Consider the following 20349-nt stretch of genomic DNA (forward strand, 5'->3'; position numbering starts at 1 on the left):
ATGCCAGATCCTCAACCAACTGTGCCTGGCTGGGTATCGAACCTGCATCTCAGTGCTTCCAAGAAATCGCCAATCTGTTGTGCCACAGTGTGAACTCCAAAAGTGCTTATTCATTGTTTAAGTATCCAAAGAAGATAATATAAAGAGTTCAAAATCAGAAATGTTCTATTATATCAAAAGGGATGTCATCTGCAACCATTTATCAGGCAAGAAAAATCCTATCAAAGTATCTTCACTCACAATGACATCTTTATTACACTTCTGAATACCTATATAAATGAGTCAATGGCTGAATCATCTGATAATTAGTTTCAAATTAGTTTCAAATACTAATTTGGAAACCTTTAAATACAGATAAAAGCAGGAGTTCCCATCGTGGCTCAGTGGTTGGTAAATCTGACTGGGAACCATGAGGTTTCGGGTTCGATCCCAGCCTTGCTCAGTGGGTTGAGGATCCGGCATTGCCGTGAGCTGTGGTGTAGGTCACAGAGTGGCTCGGATCCCCTGTTGCTGTGGCTGTGGCGTAGGCCGGTGGCTACAGCTCCAATTAGACCCCTAGCCTGGGAACCTCCATATGCCTCGGGAGCAGTCCTAGAAAAGGCAAAAAGACCAAAAAAAAAAAAAAATACTGATAAAAGTTGGCTTTGATATGCAAAAGAAAATAATTTTTTTTTTTTTGGAGTCCTCTGGTGGCCTATCAGTAAGGCCTATCAGTATTGTCACTGCTGTGGCTTGGCTCACTGACATGGCGTGGATCCCTGGCCTGGGAACTTCAAAATGCGATGGGCATGGCCAAAAAATAAAGAAAATAAAGATTTTTTGTATACGCACACATATTCTTTTTTTTTTCTTTTTTGCCTTATAGGGCCGAACATGCGGCATATAGAAGTTCCCAGGCTAGGGGTCTAATTGGAGCTGTAGCTGCCAGCCTACACCACAGTCACAGCAATTTGGGATCCAAGCTGCATCTGTGACCTACACCACAGCTCACCACAATGCCAGATCCTTAACCCACTGAGCGAGGCCAGGGATCGAACCCACATCCTCATGGATACTAGTTGGGCTTGTTACCACTGAACCACAACTGGAATTTCCCACACACGAATTCTTAAGAGGTAAAACAGCACCATGATCCCCTACCTGTCTAACTGTGTTTCGAAATGTTGATGTTAGTGAATTTAACTGACATATAATTCTATTTTAATGCCACTATATTAATCCCATTGTGGAAAAAAATGCCTGGAAAACATGGAATTCTTTCTTATAAGAAAACACCAAACAGCTATTAAACAAGACTGGGTTGAAATTTTCATCATTTTAAAGATTTCTAATATTTCTGCTTTATGGCACTGGATTGCTTTTTTCAACATCTAAGTTCTTGAACACACCTTCTGAAAGAACTGTTATTACCAGGTCAAGCTGTATGTGGCAAATTACAACAGATTTATTCCCTCCTGCTGTGTAGCACAGGGAACTATGTCCAATCGCTTGTGACAGAACATGATGAAATATGAGAAAGAGTGTACAGATGTATGACTGGGTCACTTTACTGTACAGCAGAAGTTGACAGAACAATGTAAATCAAATATAATAAAAGAATTTTTAATGAATAAACATTCCCATAAAAACAGCAGAATGTTTTAGAAAATTAAGCAGTGATAGCATATATAAAGTATATCACACCCCATTATGCCATACAGAACAAACAATGCCAACATACCCCGGTTTACTGGCTTCTGTTTTCGAACATGCTTGCCCTTTTATTTTTTAATTAGCTTATGGCACTTTATTTTGTAATTCTTTCCGAAGAAAAACATTAAATCAAGACCTTTTAAAAGATATTACCTGAAAATTAAAAGTTTTGTAACCGTACAACTTAATAAAATACACTCTGTAATACGACAATCTTCCTGACAAATTCAGTACTAAAGCAGAACTAAATCTTAGTACTTAATTTCATCAAGCCCTTTGCCAAATCACATATTCAAAAGCAGTATTATGAAATATAAAAGGAGAATGGAAATGCTCTAAGGAATAATCAGTTTTGATAATAATTTCTTAGCTGTCCTACTATAATTTTCTTTGAAACTCTGTATAAATTACTCTAATGTTCTCATAAAATTAACATTTAAATAAACTCTGGTTCTTCCAAATCATTCTTCTTCATAATAGTTTCCTCAAGTTTTAGCAATAATTTGCCTCTAATACATAAAATGCTCATATATAACCCAAATGAAAAGAAGTCACTTCTCACAAAATAAATATTAACAGAGTTACGTTTCCTCTATTGGCACTTGAGGCTTGAGGATTATGAGAGAGCTACACAGCAGAGCACTGAATTTTGAAATTAGTCAAGAATGATTCAGAATTTCCTCTAGTAAACATAATATTAGCCATAAATGAAGACAAAAGACAAAAGTACTGCCATAATTCTAGAAAAACACTTCTAGTCACAAGTGAATAGGTCTTATTTAGGTTTATTGAAAGCATTTAACCACATAAAACTTATAGGGAAAAATGGCCATATGTGAAAACAGCCACAAGGATCAAAGCAGAACACAAGACAGTAACGAGCAGGGTCACAGAACATACTAAAGAGGTATGTATGGTCAGTCCCACTGGAACCAGTAGAGTCACATTCTTATATACCTAGGGAGAGAGATGGATTAGACAAGTTAGAGACATTTAAGATCAATGTCCTCAGGTGAGGTCACTACTTCTTTGACTTTTAATTTAACTTTTTTCTTTTTTCTTTGTAATATTTTCCATCCAGTGCTACACTACAGGTAACATCATTGGCTGGATGATTATTTCAGATTCAACATTTCAGTTAACGTAACAGAATTTGGACTCAATTCCCACAATAATTTTTTTTTTTTTTTTAATGGCCACATATGGGCATGTGGCAATTCCCGGGCCAGGGATTGAATCCAAGCCACTGCTGTGACCCATGCTGCAGCTGCAGCAACACTAGGTCCTTTAACCAACTGCACCAGGCCAGGGATTGCACACCCACCTCCACAGCAAACTTAGCCACTGCAGTTGAATTCTTTTTTTTTTTTTTTGGTCTTTTTAGGACCACACTCACAGCATATGGAAGTTTCTGGGCTAGGGGTTGAATTGGAACTACAGCTGCAGGCCTACACCACAGCCACAGCAACGTCAGATCTGAGCCACATCTTCGGCCTACACCACAGCTCACAGCAACGCCAGACCCTTAACCCACTGAGCAAGGCCAGGGATCAAACCCACGTCCTCATGGATCCTAGTCATGGACCTGTAGTGTAGGCTGCAGACAAAGCAGCTGGCCATTGCTGTGGTGTGGGCCAGCAGCTGCAGCTCCGATTTGACCCTAAGCCTGGGAACTTCCATATGCCATGGGAGTGGCCCTAAAAAGAAAAAAAAAAAATTCTCATTAGTTTTGACTTTTTTTCTGCTTTTTATATAGAGTTGAATATATTGTTAACCATACTATCTATATTCTAATGTCACCTCTGTAATCAGTATAAACATTTACTTCCTTATACTATGTTTCATATTAGAATATAGAATAATCCATATGTTGAAGTCCTAAAGGAAAAACGTTAAAACAATAAAACTGAAGTATCCATTTCTGTTTTGCTGTTTCTCTCCCCAAGCAGTTTTAAAAGTTTATTATTCACAAATTACACAGCTGAATGTGTGCTTTACTGTTTTTATGACATCAAATTAGTTGTGATACTGACTAGCAATGCAAAAGTTCTCCTATGTTCAACTTGGTTTCTACTGGTTTTGCAGATAAAGATGTTCAATCAGAAAGTGCTAATTTTATGGTTTAGAAATCATTTTTTAAAAACATTAAAATTTAGGTAACTTGGGAATACTTTTAGTTTTGATTTCTTTTTATGAATGCATGGATTATATTTTCATAACCAAAAAAAAAAAGTTACCAATGCAATCTGTAACAAAGTGCCATCTGAAATTATCTTTCAAATAATGGCATCTTAAACAAAACAAGCATGGAGTTCCTGTTATGGCTCAGTGGTAAGGAACCCGACTAGTATCCATGAGGATGCGGGTTTGATCCCTGGCCTTGTTCAATTAGTTAAGGATTCCACATTGCCATGAGCTGTGGTGTAGGTTGCAGCTGAGGGTGCAGCTCAGATCTGGCATTGTTGCGATTGTGGCACAGGTCAGCAGCTACAGCTCGGATTCAACCCCTGGCCAGGGAACTTCCATATGCTACAGCTACAGCCCTATAAAGACAAAAACAAACAAACAAAATAAGCCTTAGTATAGATCACCAACTTGGTAATTAATGGATACCTATTTTTCTGCTATCTATAAAAAAGAAAAAATCAAAATATTTAATTATGACCTTTTATTTCATGTTACATCATCTTAAGGAGAACCAAAGTCAAAATGTTTTAACAGTGCTTCTATTGTAGCAATGCATACTACTAATTTTTAAGCCAATAAATCATTGTAAACACTAATCATACTCCTCATTCACATAAGAAAATCAAATGCAATTTCTCCAGATTATTTTAGAGTTTGAAAAAAATGAGGTACTCTATGGCAATAGGAATCTTGAAAGCAACTCTATACTGCATAAGATATTAGCACAATCATACATCTTCCCAACTGTTAGTGCAAAGAAGCTTCTCCAATACAAAACGGTAGTACTCTGGGAGTGCCCTCGTGGCTAAGTAGGTTAAGGATTTGGTGTTTTTTTGTTTTGGGGTTTTTTTTTTTGTCTTTTCTAGAGCTGCACACGCAGCATATGGAGGTTCCCAGGCCAGGGGTCTAATCGGAGCCGTGGCCGCCAGCCTACAACACAGACACAGCAATGCCAGATCCGAGCCGCATCTGTGACCTACACCACAGCTCATGGCAACTCTGGATCCTTAACCCACTGAGCAAGGCCAGGGATCGAACCCGCAACCTCATGGTTCCTAGTCGGATTCCTTAACCACCGAGTGACAACAGGAACTCCAGGATTTGGTGTTGTTACTGGTGTGGCTCTAGCTACAGCTGTGGCTCAGGTTCAGTCCCTGGCCTGGGAACTTCTACATAACAAGGGCACAGCCAAATAACAACAACAAAAACCCCAAAACCCAAAAAAAGACAAAGCTCCCCTCAAAAACCCAACAAAATAGTCGTGCTCTGCAGTAAGACTTCATTGGCACTAGTGGTTTTCTTTTTTTTCTTTTTTAAATTTTATTGGGGTATAGCTGATTTATAATGTTGTTTTAGCTTCAAATTTACAGCCAAGTGAATCAATTATCCATATTCATATATCCATTCTTTTTTCCTATATAGGTTATTGCTAGCAGTTTTCTGAGACAGCTGGTAGAAAGCTTTCTAAGCAACTATAAGGAAAATACTTCAAACTAATATCCACAATAGCACATATGAACAAATCTGCTTTATATTTATTTGGCAGTTATGTTGTCTGCTAATTTAAATTGTTTTTATTTTACGTTCATTGCAAACTCATTTGATTTCTTGTAAAAATAAACTATAAAAGTAATGACAGATTCTGCCACTCAACCAAAGAAAGTGGGCCTTAAAGAGAATTAGGAACAAAGAGAAACTCAAACAGATACTACAAGATACTACAATTAAAAGGCAGCTCTTTTTATTTATTTATTTACCTTTGCTTTTTAGGGCCACACTCGTGGCATATGGAGGTTCCCACATTAGGGGTCCGATCAGAGCTGTAGCCGCCAGCCTATGCCACAGCCACATCAGATCCGAGCCGCATCTGCCACCTACACCACAGCTCTTGACCACACCGGATCCTTAACCCACTGAATGAGGCCAGGAATTGAACCTGCAACCTCATGGTTCCTAGCCAGATTCGTTTCCGCTGCGCCACAATGGGAACTCCAAAAGGCAGCTCTTTTTAAAGAGGAACAAAATGAGAGGAAAAAAAGAAGGAAAGAAAAGTGATGTGTTGTACAAAGACTTACCACTCGGAAGAGAAGTAGACCATGTTAACTAAAGAAGGTAAGTAGAAAACGACATAGATTCCTCAGACAAGCCAGTGTTAATAAAGTACTAATATTATCTAATTTAATAACTGAAAACAAATTTAGGAGGTTCGTACTCTTAATGTGATCTAAAACAGCCTAGATTTAGATTTATAATAACAATACAACTGTCTAGAATCTTTGTCACAGTTGAAATGATACAACTTTAAAGTTTTATTTTCTTTTTTCACTTGTTCTGTGTAATATAATGAATTTATTTTGTTGTTCAAAAATTAATAAAAAAGTTCTAAATAAAGTGAAGTTTTATTGATAAAGTAAAATAAGATGGACACATCACTATTTTTCTTTGCATTCTATACCTTTAAAAAGAATATCATCTATGGAGTTCCTGTTGTGGCGCAGTGGTTAACGAATCCGACTAGGAACCATGAGGTTTCGGGTTCGATCCCTGGCCTTGCTCAGTGGGTTAAGGATCTGGTGTTGCTGCAAGCTGTAGCACAGCTTGCAGATGTGACTGGGATCCTGCGTTGCTGTGGCTGTGGTGTAGGCTTCAGCTGCAGCTCTGATTAGATCCCAGCCCTGGAACTTCCATATGCTGCAGGTGTGGCCCTAAAAAGAAAAAGAAACAAACAAAACCCAGCTTCCTATGGTAGAATATAAAATGCTAATCCGTTAAATGAAGCAGAGCCATTATAGAAAGTTTTTTTCAATAAGGCAGCATGATCTAAAAACATAAAATATTAACTTACTGACTTATATTTCATATTGTTCCATTGGCAGATATCCTGACCATTCAAAGCACAAGGAGCTGTCATTTCTGACTGAGTCCAGCATTTCAAAACTGGAAACTCTGAGAAAGAATGATAGAACATATCAGAAAAACTATACTAGATTAGAGGCTAGGCCACTCCGTCATGTTAGGATATATATTCAAACATTTTAATACACAATATACATGATTTGGATATATTTATCACATGCTGTTTTATTTTAGCAACCTGTTCCAAGTGGATGCCTAAGAAATTATAAAACTAGTAATAAGACTGTGCAGAAGTTGAGCATGATTTCTTAACAAATACCATTACACCAAGAGCTGTTTTTTAAAAATTTAAACTTTTTTTGAAATATATAATCAGAGAAATGAACAGATCCTAAGCCTACAACCTGATAAATTTCCATAGAGTAAACACAACCATATAAAGAACACTCCGGACAAAAAAAACCCAAAACCCCAGCTGCTCTCTCAGTAGGGGGCACTTTCCCAAACTTTATTTAGGGTAGGTAAAAGGTACCATTAAACAAAAAGAGGACGGAGTTCCCGTCGTGGCTCAGTGGTTAACGAATCCGACTAGGAACCATGAGGTTGCGGGTTCGGTCCCTGCCCTTGCTCAGTGGGTTAACGATCCGGCGTTGCCGTGAGCTGTGGTGTAGGTTGCAGACGCAGCTCGGATCCCGAGTTGCTGTGGCTCTGGCGTAGGCTGGTGGCTACAGCTCCAATTCGACCCCTAGCCTGGGAACCTCCACATGCTGCAAGCGCAGCCCAAACAAGACAAAAAAAAAAAGAAAAGAAAAGGAGGAGTTACCACTGAAGCACAACAGGATGGGAAGCATCTTGGGAGTACCAGGATGCAGGTTCGATCCCCAGCCCAGCAGAGTGGGTTAAGGATCCAACATTGCTGCAGCTGCGGCTTAGGTCACAACTGAGGCTTGGATCTGATTCCTGGCCAGGGAACTCCATATGCCTCGGGGCAGCCAAAAGCCAAAAAAAAAAAATACAAAATGAGGGAAAAGAAAGGTTGGATAAACAAAGCTAACATAGTTGAAGACTTTTTAATTTTCTCATCATGAAATATACGATAGTAACAAATGTATGATTAAAAACTTCCTATCTCCCAGTCTTTAGTAACAAAGCTACTGACTTTTGTAACCTTTTTTTTTTTTTTTTGCTTTTTAGGGCCACACCTGTGCCATATAGAGGTTCCCAGGCTAGGGGTCCCTTTGGAGCTACAGCTGCCAGCCTACACCACAGCCACAGCAATGCAGGATCCAAGCCTTGTCTGTGACCTATACCACACAGCTCACAGCAATGCCAATCCTTAACCCACTGAGCGAGGCCAGGAATTGAACCCACAGCCTCATGGTTCCTAGTCAGATTTGTTTCTGCTGCAACATGACAGGAACTCCTGTACACATTTTAATCAGACCAAATTTAGAGATACAAAGAACTAAAATCTGAAAAGAGCTAAGAAGAAAAATCTTGATTCTAGAAGAGTGAAAATGGTAAAAGCATATTTTTAAAAATTTATTCAAATCCACACACAAAAACAGAACAATTACACACAAACCCAAACACTCACAACTTCTACAACAAAACTAGGTGATAAAGTATCCCCTTAAACACCAAATTGAGACAAAACACTAACAGCAACCAGTCCTACAATGTCAGTGTGAAGAATGAAAAGTAGCAAAGGGGTAAATGAAGAACAATGGCTGAAAAAAGAAAAACATCAAACATTATATGCCTACTTATAAAAGAATACGGCACTGCCTACAGTCTTGCCAAAAGAATCAGACTTGAATCTAATCACACTTCTAAAACCTGCTGCCAATTTCCAGGTAATAAAGAAGTCAGATGAACAGTATAATCACCAAAACCCCAACCGGGGAAACTACAGGTCACATGAGTCAGGTTCTTCAACAGATATGTTTTAAGAAAGAGGAGATAGAGGGAAAACCTGTAAATTAAGAGGCTTATGGAAATAATATATTTTTTTAAATGGGCAAGACTAAGTCGAAGAATGCTCAGTTGAGTGATCAAAGTATAAAGAAACATAAAGAAGGGCTTAAAAGATAGGAGAGTAGGTTACTCTTAGAGCAAAGGAGAAGGCTATGATTGGGACAGGACACATGAGGCTGCTGCTAGGGTGGCAGGCAATGCTCTGTTTCTTGACCTGGGTGGTGGTTACCAGAGTATTTGCCTTTTTTTTTTTTTTTTTTGTCTTTCTGCCATTTCTTGGGCTGCCCCTGCAGCATATGGAGGTTCCCAGGCTAGGGGTCTAATCAGAGCTGTAGCCACTGGCCTATGCCAGAGCCACAGCAACACCAGATCTGAGCCGAGTCTGTGACCTACACCACAGCTCACAGCAACACCAGATCCTTAACCCACTGAGCAAGGCCAGGGATCGAACCCGCAACCTCATGGTTCCTAGTCGGATTCATTAACCACTGAGCCATGACAGCAACTCCGAGAGTATTTGCCTTCTAGTAATTCACTAAGCTATATATTTTATGAAGTTTTCTATATCTGTGCCTTATTTTATAATCAAAAAGTTCAAAAGAAAAAAAAAAAGAAACATGATTTTGTTGGTGACTTTAGACTCACCACCATACCTTTATTTTTATTTTTAACCCTCAGAAAAGATTTGCAACCCTTACCTTGGTCACAATACATCAATAAATCAGGGTTATTGACCACAATGAAGGTTTCTTCATCATTATAATGTGGCCGATGATAGCGATAGTGCACAGGCAAAAAAGCTTGGAAACAATCAGTGCACTGAGGATCTTGTCTGGCATAAATGAGAACTTCAGATTCCTTGGACAAATAGTCAGGAGCCTCTATATTAAAATTTTCTGAAACCATCACTGCCTGTCAAAAAAAACCACACAAATATTAATCCAGAAAAAGAAATGAATAAGATTAAAAAAAAACCCAAAAATAAAACCAGATTAACAGAAACATCAAATTCATCCCCCTTGTAAACAACTTCTATTCCTCTTCCATTTCAATTTTAAGTAGAAAACACAAGATGCGATCTGTGTTTAAGCAAAGTTTGCTGAATGTAAATGAAGGAAATTATATGCCAGGGTGTGAAATTTCCCCATAATAAAAATTATTTCCATGTAATTTTCTCAGCAATCTTTGTTTAGGTGCCAAAACAGGTACCAAGAAAAGAAATTTTGTGGATAAATATAACATTGTTCAGTAAGTATGAAAACTATGACAAAAAACCAGTTAACCCAGCATAGGTTAAAATGATTGATATCATTCTGGTAATTTCCTGTTCTTCAGAGAAGCAACTAAGATGACAGTGAGCAAGATAGACTATTGTGGTCAGGAAGTCAAAGCAAAGGTCAGCACTCTCAATATCAGGTATAAAAAGTTAATGGAAAACATGCTAAATGATTCTTTTAAAAAAATAATATGGTAGAAAACCTTTCATTATAAGTACTCTCACCAAAAGGAAAAATGCTCAGGAGGTAGAAAGTAGTCCTCAATTACAATGTGTGCATGTGTCTACATATGTATTCATATGTACATACATATGTATGTAAGAAACTGCAGATATGCACACATACATTTACACATGTGTATCAACATTATATACATAATCTGTATATTTGTGTGTGTACGCATCCACACACGCAACTTTTCTCTAGCTTCTCTATACAAAACCCGGACGTATTGCAGAGGAAAAACCAACATTAACGTCTATCCACCACAGCAAGGATCCTAATTCTCCTATTTGACAGTGACACCAAATGCTGTATTTTTGTACCTTGCTCCTTCTCTGTTCATCACAGGAGTAACAGAACTCATTGGCAAAGGTCAAGGAATTCTATGATCTAATGAGTCATAAGGAACATAAGAGGTGATCAAAAGAAACCACTGTTCCACTGAGTGTATTTTTCAAGTATCCAGCCACTGTTTTAATACTTTCAATGACTGGAAGAGAGTTAATTACTTTGACTCATCTCACTTTATCTACTATTTAAAAGTTATTCCTCTTTTATGCTCTGACCTATAACAATTCACCAACTGTCCTTGTTTATATTATCCGCAATAAATATGTTCTTTATTTCACTAAGGGTCCCTTATACATCAAAGGGCAACTATGCTGGCTCCACTAAGTTTCTCCTCCCCAAAGAAATACAATTCTCTCAGTTTCTCATGACATGGTTTCCAAATTACTCATCACAGTTGCTTTTTGAAATACTCAGAGAACATAGTAGCAATATCATCTTCTTTCTCAAAAATTGCATGATTCTTTTTAACAGCCTCATTTCAGTATGAGACATATCTATCTATATGTGTTCTTTGAAAAAATTAATAGACCTTAATATTTAGAGCAGTTTTAAGTTAGCAGAAAATACAGCATTTCCACATACCTCCCCACCCCTCCCACATCCACTCACGTAATTTTCTTTATTAACATTAGTGTAGTACATTTATTACAGATGATAAGCTAATACAGATACATTATTTTTTGTTTTTGTCTTTTGTCTTTTTAGGGCTGCAGTCGCCACATATGGAGGTTCCCAGGCGAGGGGTCAAATGGGAGCTGCAGCTGCTGGCCTATACCACAGCCACAGCAACTCGGGATCCTTAACCCACTGAGCAAGGCCAGAAATCGAACCCACGTCCTCATGGATTCTAGTTGGGTTTGTTAACCACTGAGCCACGACAGGAACTCCCTGATACACTATTATTAACTAATGTCCATAGTTTTTTTTTTGTTTTTTTGTTTTTTGTCTTTTTAGGGCTCCACCCACAGCATATGTAAGTTCCAGGCAAGGGGTCAAATCCAAGCAGTAGCTGCCAACCACAGCCACAGCAACACGAGATCCGAGCCACGTCTGAGGCCTACACCACAGCTCACAGCAACGCCATATCCCCAACCCACTGAGCAAGGCCAGGGATCGAACCCACATCTTCATGGATACTAGTTGGATTCACTTCTGCTGCGCCACAATAAGAACTCTCTTACATTTCTTTTTTTCCTTTGTTTTATATTTTTGGTACTTTCTATTGCTATGATTTCAAGTTCATTAATCTTTTCTTTTGCACTGATCTTCCATTAATTTTATCCAGAATATTTTTCATCTCACATAGTGTACATTTCAACTGTCCTTTTATATATAATTCCATTTACTTTTCCTTCTTTCTTCCTTCCTTTCTTTCTTTCATCTTTTTAGGACCGCATCCGCAGCATGTGGAGGTTCCCAAGCTAAGCGCTGAATCGGAGCTGTAGTTGCTGGCCTATGCCATAGCTACAGCAACACAGGATCTGAGCCGCATCTGCAACCTACCCCACAGGTCACAGCAATGCTGGATCCTTAATTCACTGAGCAAATCCAGGGATTGACCTGTGTTCTCATGGATGCTAGTCAGTTTTGTTTCTGCGGAGCCATGACAGGAACTCCTTACTTAACTATCTGAACATATGGAATACAGTTATAGTAACTCTTTTCTTGGTCTGCCTGTTAATTCTAGTATCTGGATCAGTTTTGATTGATTCATTTATCTCCTCATTACAGGTCATATTTTCCCACATCCATGCTTACCTGCTAGTTTCTTATTAGAATCAAGATAGTGCAATTTTTATCTTGGTGGGTGCTGACTACTTCTGCATTCCTATAAGTACTCTTGAGTTTTATTTGGAATGCAGTTAAGTTACTTGCTAAAAGTTTGATTTTTGGAAGGTCTTGGTTTTAAAATGTGTTAAACAGGACTTAAGCAAAGTTTAGTCCAGGGGTAAGTATTCCCCACTACTGAGTAAAAGTTCTGTTTACTCTATGCAATGCCTAGTGAATTACGAGGGTTTTCCTAGTCTGGCTCATGGGAACAGGCACTGCTACTGGGCCTGTGTGAGACACTGTTACTTCGAATTTTTTCAGATGTTTCTTTTCCCAGCATCCACCAGTTTCCTCACATGTATCCATTAATCAACACTCGACTACATGCTTGAGGTGGACCTTCCATGGAGCTCTGGAGTTTGTCTCCATGCAGTTCTCTACTCCCTGGCACACTGTCTCACGAATTCTGGTGACTTTGGTCTCCCCACAATCTCACTTTTATCTCAAGTCCTCCAAGATCTGCTTGGGTTCCTCCTCCCCTATACCGTTTCCCCAGAAAACTTCTTTCATGCAATAAACTGGGACAATCCAAGGCTCACCTTATTTAATTTCCAACTCTCAGATATCACTTCACTCACTGACTGATATTCAATTATTTTTTCCCATTATATCATATATTTTGTCTATTTCTTGGTTGTTTCAAGTGGAAAGGTACATCTGGTCCCTATTCTCCAACTTGGCCAAGGCAGAAGGCCTAACATTACACATTTTGATTGAGTGAAACTTATGATTTCAAAAACACAGTATTTCCATTTTGACCTACAAAACAGCAATTTCACATATTTCAATTTTACAATTATGCTGTTTCCAAAGAATCTATGCAATTTTAAATAAATATATCTGTCTACCTAAGAATGAAGTGAGGTTTTTTTGGGGGGGGGAAGGGGGGCCTACGCCGCAGCTCACAGCAATGCTGGATCCTCAACCCACTGAGCAAGGCCAGGGATCAAAGCCACGTCCTCATGGATACTAGCTGGGTTTGTTACTGCTGAGCCACAATGGGAGCTCCAAAATGAGGTTCATTTGATGAACCCTAATCATGACAAACCTATTTAAGATTTGTTTTTAGTTTCAAATTGCTCACAAAGCATCCAAACACCTTCCAGAACATTTTGTTGCCATATCACTCACTTGATTTGGACCCAGTGGCCTATCTGCTATAGCCAAAAATTTTACCTCATCTAACACAGTTAACATCTCAATTTGAATATATAAGCATCAATCATTCCCTATGTATAAATTCCTTCCTATCTAGTTAAACTCACCGTATAATACCCACTTTTCATAACACAGTTTCTCTGCACAAAGAACTGGGCCACAGTCTCAATTCAGCTAGGCAGAAGGAAATAGCATCTAATAGGTCAAGAAATTAAATTCCAATTACACCAATGAGACATCGAATTTTCTAGAAATTTCCAAAATGAAAAAGTAAATTCACTTATAATTAGGGATGAGAAATAAGGAAGCGGAAAATCAAGATAAAGAAAATTTGCCAATCAATCTATAGTGGGACCCTTTACTCACCCTATTTTCTTGTTATAGTCAACCACACACCCCTACCTCGTCCCAACCAAAGGTATAGGCGTGTGACCTCTCTTAGGGTACTCATTTGTAAAAATATTCCATTTTCTTAAAGTGTGGTAGGCAACTGCATTAATTAGGTTTAAATATGATTCCAATCCATGTCACTACAAGCCAAGAATTACATTTAAATTTGAAGCTTATTATTTAAAAATGTAAAAGCCTCATTCAGAATTCCCCGCTCAGTGAAAAAAAAAAAAGACACCAATGAGGAAAAAAAGCAACAGGAGTCTTCCTACAGGTATAATTGTACCTAAACCACCATAAATATGAACATGTGCATCTAAATTGCCATATATACACAAAAAACAGAACACAGAAAGAAACTCAGTGACTGTGGATTAAAATAAGTGGCATCTTATCATTGTGTACCTCGTTACACCTCCTGCATTTTGAGCAATGAAAATATAATTACCTACTCAAAAACAAATTCAAATAAATAAAGCAAGTGAAGAAGTTAGCCTTCTTCACAATTAGAAATAAGTCACCATCATGAGGCGTTCCCACCATGGTGCAGTGGGTTAAGAATCTGACTTCAGTGGCTCTGGTCACTATAAAGGCATGGGTTTGACCCCTGACCCAGCGCAGTAGGTTAAAAGGATCTGGTGTTGCTGCAGCTGTGGTACAGGTCTCAGCTATAGTTCAGATTCAATCCCTGGCCCAGGAGCTTCCATATGCTGCAGGTGCAGCCATTAAAAAAAAAGAAAAAAAATGAAAAAAAAAATCACAATCATCAGTGACTCGAAGCATATTCATTTTGCCTTTTTATCTTACGAACTAAGACAGTGCTTCCCAAAATTTCTTAAAAGGAATCACTGGAGTCATTAACAGTTTTGGGGGTCCAATATGACCTACTGTATTAAGTTTTCCCAGGAAGACAATAATATGCACAGAAAGTGCCCACCCAGTGATTCTTATAAAAATTAGGGAAACCCTAACTCAAGAGTAAGCTTCATTTCCAGAAAGAACAAAAACTTTGCTGGAGTTCCTGTCATGGCACAGTGGTTAACAAATCTGACTAGGAACCATGAGGTTGCGGGTTCAATCCCTGGCCTTGATTAGTGGGTTAAGGATCCTGTGTTGCCTTGAGCTGTGGCATAGGTCGCAGACGTCGTGGCTCAGATCTGCTGTTGCTGTGGCTCTGGCGTAGGCTGGCGGCTACAGCTCCTATTAGACTCCTAGCCTGGCAACCTCCATATGCCATGGGAAGCCGCCCTGGCCCTAGAAAAGGCAAAAATACAAAAAAAAAAAAAGAACAAAAACTTTGCAATTTGACAACCCTGGACTCATTTCTTGGCTCTTCCCTTTACTTGCATGTTCCTAGATAAATTATTTGGCCTCTCTGTGCTCATTTTCTTACCTATAAAATGGAATCCTTTGAAGGCTGTTGTAAAGGTTAATCTATATAAAGTGTGTGGGATATAATCTTTATTATAATGCTTAATTTTAACTTGTTTCCTTTTTCAAAATTTATTTTTTTGTCTTTTTTTTTTCTTTACTTTTTTACAGGGCCGTGCCCAAGGCATTTGGAGATTCCCAGGCTAGGGATTGAATTGGAGAGGTAGTTGCCAGCCTACGTCACAGTCACAGCAACTCAGGAACCGAGCTGCTTCTACAACCTACACCACAGCTCACAGCAACGCTGGATCCTTAACCCACTGAGTGAGGCCAGGGATCAAACCCGAGTCCTCATGGATACCAGTCAGGTTTGTTACTACTGAGCCACACAGGAACTCCCGTTGCTTTCTTTTTTATAAAAAATGAAGCTCTCTGGCATACAGATAACCAATATATGTTTCCTTTCCTGCCATACACAAATTGAACAGATATTGGGATATATATCAGTTTAACAAAGTAGCTGACAAGAATACTCTCATTCTAACTTTAAAAAGTTACTTTATTCATTCTTGTAAAAAGTTACTTTATACATTTTAACAAAAATGAATAAAAATTACTACAATGTTAACTTATCTATTTTTTTTCCTTAATCCAAACTCTAGCAACCCTAAAATAATTTCTCTTTCTTTAAAAAAAAAAAAAAACTCTACTAGTTATACCTCTGTTATGTTTTTCTCTCGTAATGACGCCAACTCATATGGATCCACAAAAAGTCCTGTCGGGATGTATTGTCTAATTAAGACTCGGCAGGTCTGTAAGTCCTCAATGCCTTCTCCAAGTTTCACTCTTATTAACAGGTCTCTGTAAGACAAGTATGTTTAAGGTAAATCTCTTCATTCAATTGTTAAATGAGATAGTATAACATTATATTCAAATTAGTAGAAATACTATATTTTAAGTTTTTCAAAAGAAGATGATAAGGACAAATGAAACATTTATATCACATCAGAACCACTCATTAGATTTTTCATAAATTCATGTCATAAGCCACAGTATAGTATTAGTGTGAAAACAAAGACCAATGGAAAGGGACAGAATCCAGAAACAGACACATACTTTTTAAAAATAAAGATGCCAAGGAGTTCCCGTCGTGGCGCAGTGGTTAACGAATCTGACTAGGAACCGTGAGGTTGCAGGTTCAATCCCTGGCCTTGCTCAGTGGGTTAAGGATCCGGCGTTGCCGTGAGCTGTGGTGTAGGTCACAGACAAGGTTCAGATCCTGCATTGCTGTGGCTCTGGCGTAGGCCGGTGGCTACAGCTCCGATCTGACCCCTAGCCTGGGAACCTCCATATGCCCAGGGAGCAGCCACAGAAAAGGCAAAAAGACAAATAAAAAATAAATTAAAAAGGGAGTTCCCGTCGTGGCGCAGTGGTTAACGAATCCGACTAGGAACCATGAGGTTGCGGGTTCCGTCCCTGCCCTTGCTCAGTGGGTTAACGATCCGAAGTTGCCGTGAGCTGTGGTGTAGGTTGCAGACGCGGCTCGGATCCCACGTTGCTGTGGCTCTGGCGTAGGCCGGCGGCTACAGCTCCAATTAGACCCCTAGCCTGGGAACCTCCATATGCCGCGGGAGCGGCCCAAGAAATAGCAACAACAACAACAACAACAACAACAAAAAAAGACAAAAAAAAATTAAAAAATAAAAATAAAGGTGCCAATATAATTTGAGAGGGAAAGGATTGTCTTTTCAACAAATGGTACTGAAACAACTGAATACCTGTACAAAAAAAATTTAATCTTGACTTCTACCTCATATTACAAATATTAATATGAAATAGATTATGAACCTAAATGTACAGTTGTCCCCACTTTCTGTCTGGGGGCCCATTTTGGATCAAGAGTACAGAAGGAGAGCCAAAGCAAGGTGCTTTGCTTAAGGGAGAAAATAAAGATAGAAGCTAAAGGCAGCTTAAGTAGCTAGAAGTCACAGTACTAAGTAAAGAGGGGAGAATTTTGCAGAAAAAGTTCTAGAAGTCTGAATTGAAGTTCCCTTGAGTTTGTGTTGAATACTAAGATAAGCATGAGTAGGATGTACTCCAGAAGACTGGACAAAGAATCACCAGAAAACTGAAGGATGAGAAATTTTAAAATTTCACACAGGGTTGGGAGACATTTACATTCCAACCAACAAAAGCATAGAGACTGAAGGGTTCAGCAGAGATCCCACAGAAGTAGAAAGTAGAATGGTAGTTGCCAGGGGATAGGGGAAGGGAAGACTAGGGGGTTGCTGTTGAAGAGGTTACATACAGTTTCAATTTTGCAAGACGAAGAGAGTTCTGTGGATGGACGGTGGTGATGCTAACACAACATAACAAAACTGTGAATGTCCTCAATGCCACTGAACGAGGTGGAATAGTCTTCTGCTTTCTAAATGTTAGCAGTGGGGGAGTTCCTATCATGGCTCAGTGGTTAAAGAACCCAACTAGTAGGTTCGATCCCTGGCCTTGCTCAGTGGGTTAAAGATCCAGCATTGCCATGAGCTGTGGTGTAGGTCGCAGACGCAGCTCGGATCTGGTGTGGCTGTGGCTGTGGTGTAGGCCAGCAGCTGTAGCTGTGATTTGACCCCTAGTCTGGGAACTTCCATATGCTGCAGGTACGGCCCTAAAAAGATAAATAAATAAATGTATGTATGTATGTTGACAGTGGAAACGGAGCATTTAAAGAGGCTGGTATGACTTCTGAAAAGAAGAGACTGAGTCAAATATCTAAGATAGAATTATTTTATTTTGAACTTAATTTTAAATAACATGCTTGTGTTCCTCTGACTAATGCTTCAGCAACAGAAGGAGAGAGTTGTATGTCCACTTATTTCAGTGGCAGGTCAGGGGTAATAGGGTTTCTTTTCACCAGAGATATAGACAAATGACCCTCTGGACCCACGGTTAAACAAAACCTACAATTCTACGAAAAAGCCTATGAAAGAGATTTGGAACTAATTAATTTGGGCTTTTCAGAAACATTATTTTAAATTAATTAATTTATTTTTTTATTTGGCTACACCCATGGCATGAAGAAGTTCCCAGGCCAGGGATCGAACCCTGAGCCACAGCAGTGACAGTGGTGGATCCTTAACCCATTGAAACACCAGGGAACTGCCAGAAATATTCTATATTTAGAAGGAAGTTTTAAAGATATTTATATTTAGCTATATTCATTTATATTCAAGCTAACAGTCATTTCTCCTAGTATCTAAACTTAAAGTGTACATTCCACATTTTAAAAAATTATCCCAAAAGAAAACCATCCTAGGAATTCCCTGGTGGTTTAGTGGATTAAGGGTCTGGCATTGTCATTGCTGTGGCTCAGTCACTGCTGTGGCATGGGTCCAGTCTCTGACCCAGGAACTTCCTCATATCACAGGCAGGGAAAGAAAAGGGAAAGGATGGGAAGGGGAGGGGAGGGAAGGGGGAGGGGAAGGAGAGGGTTAGGGGGTGCGGAGGGGGGAGGGGAGAAAGGGGGGTTTGGGGAGGGGGAGGGGAGGGGAGAGAAGGACTCCCAGGTCAAACAATTCAAAGGCAAAAAAAAAAAAAATGAACATTAGTGGCATCTAAACTATAGCCAATCCTGTTTTTTTTTTTTTAATGGACTTCAAATCAAAGGTAAACCAATCTTATTTTAGGTATGCGAAAAATGATGTGTATCTTAATGAATAGTGTTCCCTTAAACACGTGAGCTCTTCAACAAAAATGAAACAAAGCAGGTGTCTGTGACTGTTTTATCAGTGCTGGCCATTAAGTAGGTTTTGTTGTTTAGGGGCAGAGAAGGAGATTTGTTCCCTTTGGACATAAAATAGTCAATACCCTAACAACCACGTACGTTCAAACTTATTCCAAAGTCAATCTTCAGCTTACTTTAAGTAGGGGAATGCATTGCAGTTTCCATATATGTTTATATTATATTTCTATAATATTTATGAGTTGCTTAAAAGCTATGTGAAATGTGTAGTTACTAAAACTAGCTGATTTTTCCCTTCTCCCTCCCTTTTTTTTTTTGTCTTTTTGCCATTTCTTGGGCCACTCTCTCGGCATATGGAGGTTGCCAGGCCAGGGGTCCAACTGGAGCTGCAGCCGCCGGCCTACGCCAGAGCCACAGCAACGCCAGATCCGAGCTGCGTCTGCAACCTACACCACAGCTCACGGCAACGCCGGATCCTTAACCCACTGAGCAAGGACAGGGATCAAACCCTCAATCTCATGGTTCCTAGTCGGATTCGTTAACCACTGTGCCACGACGGGAACTCCCTCTCTCCCTTTCTAAGGAAGGGACTTCAGTTGTCCCTACATGGCTAGAACCATAATAAACAACATATGTGTAATTTGTAACGTTAGATATTATAATATGTTAATAACAATCTTGCAGTCTTGTTTTCTCAGTTCATTCTATTTTGATAGGTATATTCCACTAATTGTTTTAGGTATTTTCATTCTATGAAATCTACCATGTATCAGAGATGATTTAATCTATTTAAGTGTGGAACTGCTAGCAGAATTTTTTTTTTAAAGGTATCTTTTTTTTTTCTTTTCTTTTGTCCTCTTTGTCTTTTGAGGGCCACACCCCACACTGCATACGGAGATTTCCAGGCCAGGGGTCTAATCGGAGCTGTTGTTGCCGGCCTGTGTTAGAGCCACAGCAATGCCAGATCCAAGCTGTATCTGCGACCTACACCACAGCTCACAGCAATGCCGGATCTTGAACCCACTAAGGATCTTTAACCCACTGAGCAAAGGCAGGGATCAAACCCACAACCTCATGGTTCCTAGTCAGATTCGTTTCTGCTGAGCCACGAATGGACCACCAGCTAGCAGAATTTGTACATTTATCATAATCAGTGAGGAAAACAGTTCACCAGTGTTTAGGGGGTTTTTTGTTTGTTTGTTGTTTTTGCTTTTTAGGGCCACACCTGTGGCATATGGAAGTTCCCAGGCTAGAGGTCAAATCAGAGCTACAGGTGCTGGCCTACACCACAGCCACACAACA

General features: G+C 39.3%; 1 protein-coding gene across 1 annotated transcript in view; it reads right to left on the reverse strand.

Moving 5' to 3' along the window:
- Positions 1 to 2461: 2461 nt before the first annotated feature.
- The window catches only part of PIGX (phosphatidylinositol glycan anchor biosynthesis class X), a 30650-nt gene continuing 12762 nt past the window's right edge, over positions 2462 to 20349 (reverse strand). The window contains exons 4-7 of the mRNA XM_047752713.1: positions 16031 to 16172; positions 9411 to 9624; positions 6725 to 6825; positions 2462 to 2649 (exon numbers count right to left, since the gene is read on the reverse strand). Coding sequence (XP_047608669.1) covers positions 2506 to 2649; positions 6725 to 6825; positions 9411 to 9624; positions 16031 to 16172 — 601 coding nt within the window. The 3' untranslated portion in view covers positions 2462 to 2505. The remainder of the gene's footprint in view (positions 2650 to 6724; positions 6826 to 9410; positions 9625 to 16030; positions 16173 to 20349) is intronic.

This window comes from Phacochoerus africanus, chromosome 1 (assembly GCF_016906955.1).
Source record: "Phacochoerus africanus isolate WHEZ1 chromosome 1, ROS_Pafr_v1, whole genome shotgun sequence".
Taxonomy (NCBI): domain Eukaryota; kingdom Metazoa; phylum Chordata; class Mammalia; order Artiodactyla; family Suidae; genus Phacochoerus; species Phacochoerus africanus.